Below are 13,131 nucleotides of genomic sequence, written 5' to 3'. Positions count from 1 at the left end.
GTAGGCTGCATAGAGAGGAGTATAACCAGCAGGAGGTGTTGATGCTCCTATACAAGTTGTCGTTGGCTGTATCTTACTAAAGATGTAAAAAGACTTGAAGCAGTTCAAAGAAAAGTGACGAAAATGGTATGCAGTTTGACCTGAACATGTATACCCTGGAGAAAAGGAGAAACAGGTGATATACAGACGTTCAAATATTTGAAAGGTATTAATCCGCAAACAAACCTTCTCCAGAGGCGGGAAGGTGGTAGAACTAGAGGTCATGAATTGAGGTTTGGGGGGGGGGGGGGATCGACTCAGGAATAATGTTGGGAAGTATTCTTTTCACTGAGGGTGGTAGGTACCTGGAATGCTCTCCAGTAGGAGGTGGTGGAACTAGAAATGGTAACAGAATTCAAAAATGTGTGGGATAAACACAAAGGAATCCTGGATCCAAGGAAACTTAGCCGAGATTTGGTGGCACCACCAGTAACTGATAATCAAAGCCAGTGCTGAGCAGAATTCAGTGGTCTGTGCCCTGATCATGGCTGACTAGATTTGTATGGGTTGGAGTGGAGCTTTTCAGGGGCTTTGTTGACAAGTTCTGAAATTTTAGAACAAGGACCATGCTGTGCAGACTTCTAAGGTCTGAAAATAACAAGGACAAATCAAGATCAGGTATAGGTCTGAAAATATCACATCATACCTTATGTAATGAGTTTTATTGGGCACACTGGATGGATTGTACAGGTACTATGTCACTGTTTTGTAGCTATTTTCCCTGGATCTGCCTAATCCCTCCATACCCTTTTTTTTTTTTTTTTGTTTAAACAGCTTCCAGGTTTCATCCAAAGTTACCATGCCAAATCCTAGAATAGTTCAATTTTTAAACGAATCCACTGACCGCCCTTGCTTTCTCGCTTTACACATTATTAATCTCTCTTGATCTACAAAATATTGAAAGCAGATAATCATGTCTCTTGGGTGATCATTAAATGGGGGGGATGGGGTGGTACTAATCAGTGTGCCTTTTCTATTGGGGTGAGGTGGGAGCATCTAAGCAACTATTGAGAGTGAGTATTCTCATCCTGTAGAAACCATGGCATTTCTAGTATATGGCGTTGGGGTAGTTTTCAAGATCTTCCAACTTTGTCCTCGGCCCCTCAACCTTATACAGTACCACCAACTCTAGGCTTCGCCCTTTCTGCCTCGCTTCACCCCATGCTTGGAACAAACTCCCTGAGCCCATACGCCGGGCCCCCTCCCTACCCATCTTCAAATCATTGCTCAAAGCCCACCTCTTCAATGTCGCCTTCGGCACCTAATCACTACACCTCTTCTCAGGAAATCTTAACTACCCCAACTTGACATTTCGTCCTTTAGATTGTAAGCTCTTCTGAGCAGGGACTGTCCTTATTTGTTAATTTGTGCAGCGCTGTGTAACCCTAGTAGCGCTCTAGAAATGTTAAGTAGTAGTAGTAGTATCTCCGACACCTGATCCTCACACCTATCCATACAGATGCCCATGTAATCAGTTTGCACACCTGTCTGTTTCTGCCTTGAGTTCCTACACTTCAGCTTTTGATCTGGACTATTTACAGAAATATCCAGTTTTCATTTTGACCATCCAGGCCTGAAGATAAGCTCTAGTGACACCATCCACCTCCAGGGCTGTCTCTGATTCCATCTACTGTGCTGTTAGACTTCTGTTTGTGTGCTGGGCTCCTATAGTCTTTTTCCATCTGAGCTGCACCATGTGGTCCCAATTGCCAGACATTGTACACTATGCAGGATGCCAGTTTACCATTGTAATTCCTCTCTTTGGTTGCCATTCAGGTACCACTTGACTTTCAGCATCTTTTCCCTCAACTAGTGTACCAAGACAAAGAGGCATATTTTCAAAGCACTTAGCCTTCCAAAGTTCCATAGGTTTCTATGGAGTGATTTGGTTGAGTGGTTTGAAAATATGCCTCAAATACGCTTAACTCTTCGGGAGGGAAATTGCTCAGGCTTGCAACAGAGCACTCGCGTTAGGTTTCATCTTTCATAGTGACATCATTTCCTCCCCTAAATATTAAAATTTTATTGGTGTGCTGATGTATTAAGTTTCTTAAAGCAATTTAAGTATGACTGAACTAAGTCCACACTTTTTCGTAGCTCAGACATTGCATATTCTGATCTAAGAAAGAAGCTGAGTACAAATTGCTTGTTGAAGACCTATCTTTTGCATAATTATTTAGATCAGACTGATAGAGATACAAACTGGTAGCTGGGACTATCCAGCAGGTATCACAAAAACTAGAAAACTTATCAGAAATAAGTCACATAACTAGTCTGTTATAAGCCAATTGGTGGGCCACAAGCATGGTAATGTTGCTGGGGGTTTATTATCGAGCTCTTAGGAATAGGGAAGGTTAATGCTGGAGGGAATCATGGAGATAAATTTTGCAGGTGGTCAAACACCATGTCTGGCAGTTGAGATGTGTCCTTGGCAGCAGAGATCAACTAACTGGGCAGATCTAGTCTTTCTGCTCAATTTCTATACTGTTGCTTGTTGGTAGTTCTTGCCATGATTTTAGTGTCACAAAAAGGCCTGTATTTTACACCAATTACTTCTGCTTTTTATTACATGGGTCTATTAAATGTACAGAGTACTATAAAGATAGACATGCCTACACCTGGTATAGAGCTTTGCAGGTCTAGCTAATGCAATTTTTAATACTTTCTCTATAATCTGCATCCTCTCCCTCATTCATCTTCATGTATATTTACCTATTCCTGCAACTATATGTATCTGATGAAGTGAAGTCTGGTCCTTCAAAGCTCATACCTCCATAATGGTTAGCCTTTAAGGGGCCACCTGCTTATGTTAGAAAAAACTATTGTAGTTTACCAATAATACTCTTGTTTTCTTGCTTTCACAGGTTAGAGATGAGTATCGCACAGATTACGATGCTGGGCGAGGTGGTTTTGGAAAAATAGTGCAGTGGCAGAAGACCAGTAATCAGACTGCTATATATTAATCTGATTTAGTATATAAGAACCAAATATTTCAGCATCTACTGTTACTGTTCAGTGACTCTTTCCAGATGATCCCAGAATCTAGAACAGGACCAGAAATGCTAGTGTTCTGCATACAGACAGTCTCAGCATATAAAGAAGGTCTAGAAATTACCAGCAACAGAAGAAATGAAGAACTCAGCATGTAAACACTATCCATGAAGACATAGTATTTGCTGTTCCGAGAGCGGGCTTTCACTCACATTTCTCTGTAACAATGAAATGGATAAATTCTTTCTGCTGTGTTTGCACTGTGCTGTAGCAGCTTGTGCTAAGCCTTGCATAGTACTTGAGCAGTTGGAATTGTGGCCTGCGTTTGGTTAAGTTATAGCGAGCCTGATAATTTATATAGATGATGAGATGTCCTACAAGTTTTGGTCTGCACTGGTTTTTAATTTTTATTTCTACAGACTTCTTTGTATATGTTAAAAAAATAAAGCATAACTATGGCTTATTTGTTTGAAAGCTTTTTTTTTACTTTATAATAACTTGATATACTGCATCCATCAAAGCATTTGTTATATGACCATGGTTAAGAACATAAGGACTGCCATAGTGGGTCAGACTGAAGATCTATCTAGTGCAGTATGCTGCTTCAAACAGTGCTTAATCCTGGCATAATTTCAAAAAGTAGCAACATTCCATGCTATTTACCCCAAGTGATAAGTAGTTACTTTTCCCATGTCTACCTTAATAGCAGTTTATGGATTTTCTTTTTCTCCATAACTTGTCCAAACCTTTTTTTTAAACCCAGATATAACTGTTCTTACCACACTCTGGCAAGGAGTTCCAGAGCTTAACTATTTGTTGCGTGAAAAAGTACCCTTTATTTAAGTATTGCCATGTAACTTCATGGACTGTGCTATATATATGTTAGAGGGAATTAAGTCAAATAAAATAAATGTTCCACATGACACAGATAGCAGCATGGAATCATTATGGATAGAAATTCCATGTGTGAAGGGAAAGAGTATTCTTGTAGGGTTGTACTACCATCCACCCGGACAGAACGAACAGATGGATGAGAATGTTTACAGAGATAAGGAAAGCTGGCAAATTTGGCAACACTATAATGGTGATTTCAATTACCCTGATATTGATTGGATAAATGTTACATCAGGGAGAGAGTTTCTAGATGTAATAAACGACTGCTTCTTGGATCAAGTGGACCAGGAACCAATCTGGTGCTTGGTGGTATGCAGGGCATAATGCAAGAGGTGGCGGTGTTGGGTCCCCTAGGAAACAGTGATCATAACATGATCAAGTTTGAGCTACTATCTGGGATGAATCCGCACAGGAAATCTACTGTAGTTGCACTTAATTTTTTTTATAAGATGACTATAATAAAATGAGGAAATTGGTTAAAGGAACTAGTCACGTGATGGCAGCGACCTGACCGGACGTCGGGTGGCTGAGCTCCTCTAGCATGGAATATCAGCTTATATACCTGCTTTCGCCCCCCTTCTCTGCCCCCCCCCCCCCCCCCAGTGAATGTACACGGCGCAGCTAGAGGCAGTGAGGATATCGGGGTGGTCTGAGGGGATCCCACTGAGAATTCTAAGTGGGTATGCCTGCTAAAACTCCACGGCCTGCTAGACAGCGTGTGCATAGCAGCACGAGTAAGATGGCGTCCGGAACGCGCTGGCACCCCAAGAACCGCCCGTGATCGCGCTGCAGGAGGCAGCCATTAAAGAAATTACCAGAAACTTGGCAGACATTCTGGACGATAAACTCTCAAAAGTTACATGCCGCCATGGATGATCTCAAAGAAGGCATGGTTGCACAAAATGCCTGCATTCAGCAAGCGGAGGACAGATTATTGAACCAGCAGGACCTCACCCTGAGCCTATCTTCCCAAGTAAGGATGCTAGAAAAGCGCTGCAAACAGCTAGAGGAGCGGGTTGACAACCAGGAAAACAGCAGTCATCGCAATAATGTTCAGCTGGTCGGGCTTCCTGAGGGAGTTAAAGAAAAAGAGCTCCGGGATTTGATTATCATGGCTACCACGAGAACTGGACCTGGAAGGGCAACGCTTACACATTGAGAGAGTGCACCGCGTAGGCGTGATTCGAGACCAGAATACAAGACCGCATCCAGTGATCGCCAGAATCTTTAATTATGCTGAAAAGGCACTGCTCATGTCTAAGTTTCGTCAGCATAAAGAAGTGGTATACCAAGGATCTAAGCTGATGCTATTCCAGGATTTCTCACCAAGGGTGTCTGAGCTGCGCAGATTATTGCCATACTGCTCCCAGCTGTTCACTAAAGGGGTCAGATTCTCTCTGCAATATCCAGCTCTGGTATGAGTGTTGCATGAGAACGGCACAGTGTATATGGAGACACCAGAGGAGCTCAAATCCTTTTTAGAGCGGCTTTCCTAAGAAGTTCATGGGAGCTGCTTGATTTAACTACTTGGGATTTTTATAAAGGATATAAGCATAGATTGTGACGCTAGCCTGCAGTGCAACACAGGGACGATGATGAGTGTGATATTGATGATGGATTGCTTAGCTGATTCCTGATGGGTCATCTGCTGTGGCTGCTGAGGTTTTGGGCGCCTAGTGTGTGGCTGTGGCTCTGCCCTCTATCAACTGAGATTGACTTTCGAACATTCCTGTCTGATGATGGAGTGCGAGTTGCGAACTGTCTCCAAACGCCAGGTTGCTAATACAGCGAGCAGGGACAGTGAGTGGGGGCCAGTTTGCTTTTGGTCTAGGTCTTACAAGTCCTGCTGTCTCCCTGCGAAGCGTTTTATTTATACCGCACAGTAAAATGGGGGAATTAGGGTGGAGGAGGAAGGGCTGGCTAATATTGGTGGGAAGGCGTAGGAGAAGTGGAAAAACAGTGGTCCAAGCTAAAGGCTGCTATAAATATAGTGATGGATCTTTTTGTGAGGAAAGTAAACAAAAACAAGAGAAGCAGAAAGCCTATATGGTTCTCCAAACAAGTAGCTGAAAAAATAAGAGCAAAAGAGGCTTTGTTCAAGAAATACAAAAGAATGCAATGAGAGGATCACGGAAAAGATTATTGGATTAAACTGAAAGAAGCGAAAAGGGAAATACGGCTAGCAAAAGCGTGAGCGGAAGAAAAAATGGCTAAAGATGTAAAGAGAGGTGACGACTTTTTTCAGATATATTGGAGAAAGGAGAAGAGAGAGAAATGGAATTGCGAGGCTGAAAGATAATGAGAGTGGCTATGTGGAGAGGGATGAAGATAAAGCGAATGTGCTAAACAATTATTTCTCTTCTGTGTTCACGGAGGAAAATCCTGGAGAAGGACCGTGGTTGGCTGCCGAGGGTACATCTGGGAATGGAGTAGATACTGCGCCGTTTATGGAAGAAAGACTTTATATTCTGAAATTCTTATTCTATTAATGCGAATGTCATTGTAACATTTTGTAAGCCACATTGAGCCTGCAAATGGGTGGGAAAATGTGGGATACAAGTGCAGCAAATAAACAGCTGGAGAATCTGAAGGTGAATAAAGCTATGGGGCTGGATGGGATACATCCCAGGATACTGAAGGAGCTCAGAGTTCCTGGCGGGACCTCTTAAAGATTTATTTAATAGATCTTTAGAGACGGGATAGGTTCCGTGAGATTGGAGACGAGCGGATGTGGTCCCTCTTCACAAAAGTGGAGACGGGGAAGAAGTGGGAAACTACAGACCGGTAAGTCTCACGTCAGTGGTAGGAAAAATAATGGAGTCGCTGCTGACAGAAAGGATAGTTAACTTTCTAGAAACCGACGGGTTACAGGACCCGAGGCAACATGGCTTTACCAAAGGAAAATCCTGCCAAATTAATCTTATTGACTTTTTTTTGACTGGATGACCAAAGAGCTGGATGAGGGGCGTGCGCTAGATGTAATCTACTTGGACTTCAGCAAAGCCTTTGATACAGTCCCCCACAGAAGACTAGTGAATAAGCTGAAAGGGTTGAACTTAGGACTAAAAGTGGTGAACTGGATAAGAAACTGGTTGACTGACAGGTGGCAGAGGGTGGTGGTAAATGAAATCCGCTCAGAGGAAAGGAAGGTGAGCAGTGGAGTTCCTCAGGGTTCGGTGCTGGGGCCTTTTCTGATTGATATATTTGTGGGAGGTATTGCTGAAGGGTTGGAAGGAAAGGTGTGCCTTTTCGGATGACATGAAAATAACCAATAGAGTGGATGCCCTGGAGGGAGTAGAAACGATGAGAAGGGATCTCCGAATGTTAGAAGAATGGTCGAGGGTCTGGCAGTTAAAATGTAATCCTATTCACAAAAATGGATTTAGCTTTATATCAGAATACGATCAATACTTACAATCTACCAATAGATATTTCTGATATATATGTACATATATTAACAGTATCCCTCAGATTTCATGGGACTCATTTCTGCTTCCCTTTCACAGCGTTATCCACAATGTCAAAGCGTACTCATACATTACCAACCACACATTACATCACTAAGATTACATTACAATATTTGCACTTGAGTCCAAATTTAGTATCTTCCCTTGGCTTTTAATGATATGTCAAAATATTCCTTCCACACACTTAAATCAGAACGTTCCAAATTAGATAACACTAGCCGCTTTTACATTGCAGCCCGTGTTGTTGTAATCCCAGAGTCAAAGTAACTGTTGTTCCTAATAAATAGGACTCCCAAATGTATAGCATGACAATATGTCTTGGTGTATAGTCAAGCCTCACTTGTATCTCCTACAGCTCAATCTCATGCTTGGCTGCTTGCGTGGCAACACTTGTAGCTAGAAAGCTTCCATGAACAACCGTTAACAAGGTCAATTTAATGACTTAACTTTAGTTCCTAAATGCGAGACCGCATCTCGTGGTTTACTTCTTCATGAGGAACCACTCCCCGTGACCACCGGGGCTGCTGTCTAGGTGGGGAATCCAGAGTTCCACCCCCAAACTTCCCCCAACAAGTGTAGAGTGGTGCACTTGGGGTGCGGAAACCCAAAAGAGAGACACCGGATAGGAGGGGAGAGATTAGTAAGCTCGACTCAGGCGAGATACCTTGGGGTGTTGGTGTCGGGGGATCTGAAGGTGAAGAAACAATGCGACAAGGTGATGGCCATGACCAAAAGGATGCTAGGCTGTGTACAGAGGGGCATAACCAGCAGAAGAAAGGAGGTGTTGATGCCCCTCTACAAGTTGTTGGTGAGGCCCCACTTGGAGTATTGTGTTCAGTTTTGGAGGCCGTATCTTGCTAAAGATGTAAAAAGACTGGAAGCGGTGCAAAGAAAAGGTACGAAAATAGGATGGGATTTGCATTGCAAACCGTCTGAGGAGAGACTTGCTAACCTGTATACCTTGCAGGAAAGGAGAAACAGGGGTGACATGATACAGACGTTCAAATATGTGAAAGGTATCAATCCGCAAACGAACCTTTTCCGGAGACGGGAAGGCGGTGTTAATCCGCAAACTAACCTTTTCCAGAGACGGGAAGGTGATTAGAACTAGAGGACATGAATTGAGGTTGAAGGGGGCAGACTCAGGACTAAGGTCAGGAAAGTAAGCTTTATTGTAAACTGCCTTGCTCTTCCCTTTGGCTTTATCAAATCTGTTCAAATAAATAAAATAAGTGCAGTGAATACAAATAAGGAACAGGTATGTTCACAGCAGGATGGATAGAACATTTCTCTAAAATTCAATATTAATTACAGTACTTTTCTCTTGCAAATATTCTTACTTTCTTTCAATTTCATAGGCTTGATAGTAGCTGTAGCAATGCATGCAAGGCAATACTTTAATAAGCACTAAAGAAAATAAACTCCTAATTAAATAAGCAATATTAACTGGCTGGAAGATTTTAGTTCCAAGAGAGCCACAAAAGGCTTCATTGTTCTGCAGCACTATGCAGGTGATCACTTGTAGCAATAGAGGAGTGCCCTAGTGGTTAGGGTGGTGGACTTTGGTCCTGGGGAACTGAGTTCGATTCCCACTTCAGGCACCGGCAGCTCCTTGTGACTCTGGGCAAGTCACTTAACCCTCCATTGCCCCATCTAAGCTGCATTGAGCCTGCCATGAGTGGGAAAGCACAGGGTACAAATGTAACAAAAAAAAAATTTCTTAGAATTGCCACTCTTAAAAGTCTGCCTTTCTGGTAATGAAACACGTAGACTGCAAACTCAACAGGCAGTCTGATAAAGTCCTTAGCATATTGGTGCAAGAAATTCAGGAAAATGTTGTCCTAGTAGCAGTTACTTGCCATGGTGTGAAAGACAATTAGAAAGAACCAGGGCTGCCGAGAGACTATTACTACTTAACATTTCTAGAATTCTACTAGGGTTACGCAGCGCTGTACAGTTTAACAAAAAAAGGACAGTCCCTGCTCAAAGGAGCTTACAATCTAAAGGACAAAATGTCAAGTTGGGGCAGTCTAGATTTCTTGAATAGAGGTAAAATGGTTAGGTGCCAAAGGTGACATTGAAGAGGTGGGCTTTGAGCAAGGATTTGAAGATGGGCAGTGAGGGGGCCTGGCATATGGGCTCAGGGAGTTTATTCCACGCATGGAGTGAGGTGAGGCAGAAAGGGTGGAGCCTGGAGTTGGCAGTGGTGGAGAAGGGTACTGAAAGGAGACTAGGCTGGGCCCAGGGCAAGGTTGCCCTGCCGCCACCCTACCCCCCCAATTGCTCCCCCCGCCACTGCAGTCTGACCTGCCTGCCTCCACGGCTCCAGGCCTCCTGCATTCAAGGCAGCAGTCGCAGATCGCCTCTCTTCTGGTCTCCCTCCCTGTGTCCCGCCCTCGTCTAATGTAACTTCCGGTTTCTGCAAGGACGGGACACAGGGAGGGAAGGCCCGAAGGAAGGCGATATATGACTGCCACTTCGAATGCAGGGGGCCCGGAGCCGAGGAGGCAGGCAGGTGAAACCGGGAACTGCAACCCTGGTGCCGGGCCCCCCCGGGCCTGGAGAATTTTGTGTGTGTGTCCCCCCCCCCCCCCCCCCCCCCGGCCCTGATTACAACAACAGGGAAAACATATCTCTTTTGCTCAGAAGATTACTAGTCCATGACTGGGTGAATCAAACCCATGGCGCCTAAGCTTACCTTAGTCTGGCCCCCTTCCCGGGACCAGGCTTGTAGTAGATAGGATTTTTTTCTATAGGAGAGAAGTTCCTAGAATATTGCTAATATTTACAAGGGGGGCCCACAAAACATACCAGCAGGCTGTGCTGCTTTCAGTTCTGGGAAGGTTTGTAACCCCTTCTGGCAGGGGGCCATGGACAAGTGCCCTGTTTTCACACAACCCCCACCCTAAAACCAGTGGCTTAAAGAAAAATAGCACCAAGGGCCATATTAACCCAACACCGGCTGTATTTCAGTGTGAATACACCTGCATCAGGGGCCATATGATGACTCTGAAGAAAAGTTCAAAAGAAATACAATCACAGCGCACTATGTTGGGTAACCATTGTTTTCAGATCTGAAATGAAGATAAACAGCACAACACCACGAAACAGCATCCTCACAATGGCCCTTGGTGCTGTTTTTCTTCATTCCTATATGCACTTTGACCCTCTCTTCTGTCATTCGTTAGTGGCACCTGAATCATTTGTTCTGACATAAAGTAACAGTAGGAGGTCGTCTATGCTTGTATAAAGACCCTCCAATATGGAATTTCATCCTCATGGACTGAGCAAAGAAGACAAAGTACCACAAGGATCACCACTAGCACTGATCCTTTTCAACCTCATGATGGTCCCACTAGCCAAAGCCTTATCCACCCAAGGCCTTAATCCATTTATTTACGCTGATGACGTTACATTATACATCCCCTACAAACATGATCTGGCAGAAATCACCAATAAAATCAAGCTCAGCTTAAACATCATGAACTCATGGGCAAACGCATTCCAACTAAAACTCAATACAGAAAAAACACACGTCTCATCCCAATACAATACATACAAACCCACAAACATTAACACCCCAGGATACACCCTCCCTATCTCAGACAGCCTGAAAATTCTCTGAGTAACAATGGACCGAAACCTTTCCCTTGAGACCCAAGCGAAATCCACCATAAAGAAAATGTTTCTCTCAATGTGGAAACTCAAATGCGTGAAACCATTCTTCCCGAGGGAAATATTTCGTAACCTGGTACAATCAATGGTACTAAGCCACGCAGACTACTGTAATGGAATCTATGCGGGATGCAAAGAACAAATTATAAAGAAACTTCAGACCGCCCAAAACACAGCAGCAAGACTTATATTTGGAAAAACGCGTTTTAACAGTGCCAAACCACTCTGAGAAAAACTGCACTGGCTTCCAATTAAGGAACATATCGTTTTCAAAATCTGCACAACAGTTCATAAAATTATTTACGGCGAGGCACCAGGATACATGACAGACCTCATCGACCTGCCAGTCAGAAACACCACAAAATCAGCACGATCATACCTAAACCTCCACTACCCAAGCAACAAAGGCCTCAAATACAAATCCACTTATGCATCCAGCTTTTCCTACTTGAGCGCACAACTGTGGAACACACTACCAAAAGTAATAAAAACTACGCTCGACCACCTGAATTTCCGGAAAGCACTAAAAACAGATCTGTTCAGAAGGGCATATCACACCGCCCCAACATAAAAAACCTTGGCGTTCCAAGATGGTGGCACGTAGTTGAGTGAGCTCTGATCTCCTCGATTCGATCGCATCTTAAAATCTAAATCCCTTTGTTTATGCCTCATACTAAACATAAGGGTACGGTCCGGGGTAAAGCTTCGATACCCCGGACCTCATCCCCGCAACAGCTTTCGATCGAATAGTTCATCTCACGAACTTCTTCCCAAGACCCCGTGAGTGTTCCCGCTGTCCCCCATAGCGGGGGAGCTATGGAGGACTTGGGACTCGATGTCACTCTTTCTCCTCCGGCGCTTAAACCACCGCCCCACCCAGAAGGACGCCGGAACCAGAGAGGTTCCCTCGAATCTGAAGAGGGTGTCGATGGTGACCTCCTAATCGAAGGGGCTGGAGCGGCGATACCAGACGGGTCGCAAAGGCCTGAGGGCCTGAGCCTAGAAGGGAAGCTTTTGAAATCTGCACCTGGGTCGGTGTCGTTGGAGAACATTTGGAGTGTTCTCCAACAATTAGCGGTGAATGTGGATAAATCTACGAAAGAACTATCTTCTCTTGTAAGTACAATGAATGCCTTTTCTGAATCTCTGACTGGCATAAAAAAGGAGTTTACAGCTCAAACTATAAAGCTCAATCAAGATGTTAAAAAACTGCAAGACCTATCTTCAGAAGTGATAAAAGACAAAACTATAATAGCAAGAAAGATTGATCAAATTGAAAATTATAATCGAAGACTCAATTTGAGGATTCTGAATTTTCCAAGAGAGAAAGGAGTAACACCGTTGGATGCCTTTAAAAAATACTTAATTGAAATTTTGAAATATACCCCAGAAACTTTACCTCCAGTTAACAAAATTTACTATATAATGAATAAGATCTCCTTGGAAGCAGGATCCCTAACTGATAAACCTGTAAATTTAATGGAACCAACAAACTTAAATGTATCTGAACTGTTGGAAGCTACTATATCGGATCAATCAGAAAGAATGACTTTAAATGGTTCAATTTGTTTTCTTGCAAGATGTTGAAGCTATAAAAAGACTATACTTTCGTCAAATAAACGACTTGTTTTATGGTAAAACAGTTCGTATATTTCAGGACGTAACGAAACAAACGCAGGATATTAGGAAATCTTTTTTGAGCATGAGGAAAGAGACCCAGGAATTGGGAGCCTCTTTCTTCTTGAACTACCCAAGCAAATGTGTGGTGAAACATCAAGGTTTAAAATATATATTTTTCCAGCCAGAGCAGTTAAGAGTACTCATTGACTCTAGGAAGTTATGATTTTTCTACATTCTAACTAATGTTTAAAGCTGTAAGAAATTAAGGAAGAATGATACGTGCAAAGTCTGTTCTTTAGTTATGTTTACCTATAATTTTTCCCCATTTATTCTTAGTAACGCCTTGGTCTCATTTTTTTTTTGTGATATAAAAAGGGCATTAATGTATCTTCGTAAGAAGAATGTGATAACTTCATAATATTCTGTCTGATTTACTTAGCAAGTT

At 43.1% G+C, this 13,131-nt stretch overlaps 1 protein-coding gene across 1 annotated transcript in view; it reads left to right on the top strand.

Annotated features, from left to right (window-relative positions):
• Positions 1-3,169, top strand: part of LOC115474072 (nuclear cap-binding protein subunit 2-like) — a 30,285-nt gene extending 27,116 nt beyond the window's left edge. The window contains exon 4 of the mRNA XM_030209385.1: positions 2,904-3,169. Coding sequence (XP_030065245.1) covers positions 2,904-3,002 — 99 coding nt within the window. The 3' untranslated portion in view covers positions 3,003-3,169. The remainder of the gene's footprint in view (positions 1-2,903) is intronic.
• The last annotated feature ends 9,962 nt before the right edge of the window (positions 3,170-13,131 follow it).

Source organism: Microcaecilia unicolor, chromosome 7 (assembly GCF_901765095.1).
Source record: "Microcaecilia unicolor chromosome 7, aMicUni1.1, whole genome shotgun sequence".
Taxonomy (NCBI): Eukaryota; Metazoa; Chordata; class Amphibia; order Gymnophiona; family Siphonopidae; genus Microcaecilia; species Microcaecilia unicolor.
Note: the sequence above shows the minus strand (reverse complement) of the source record. Positions and strands in the feature narration are given on the sequence as shown.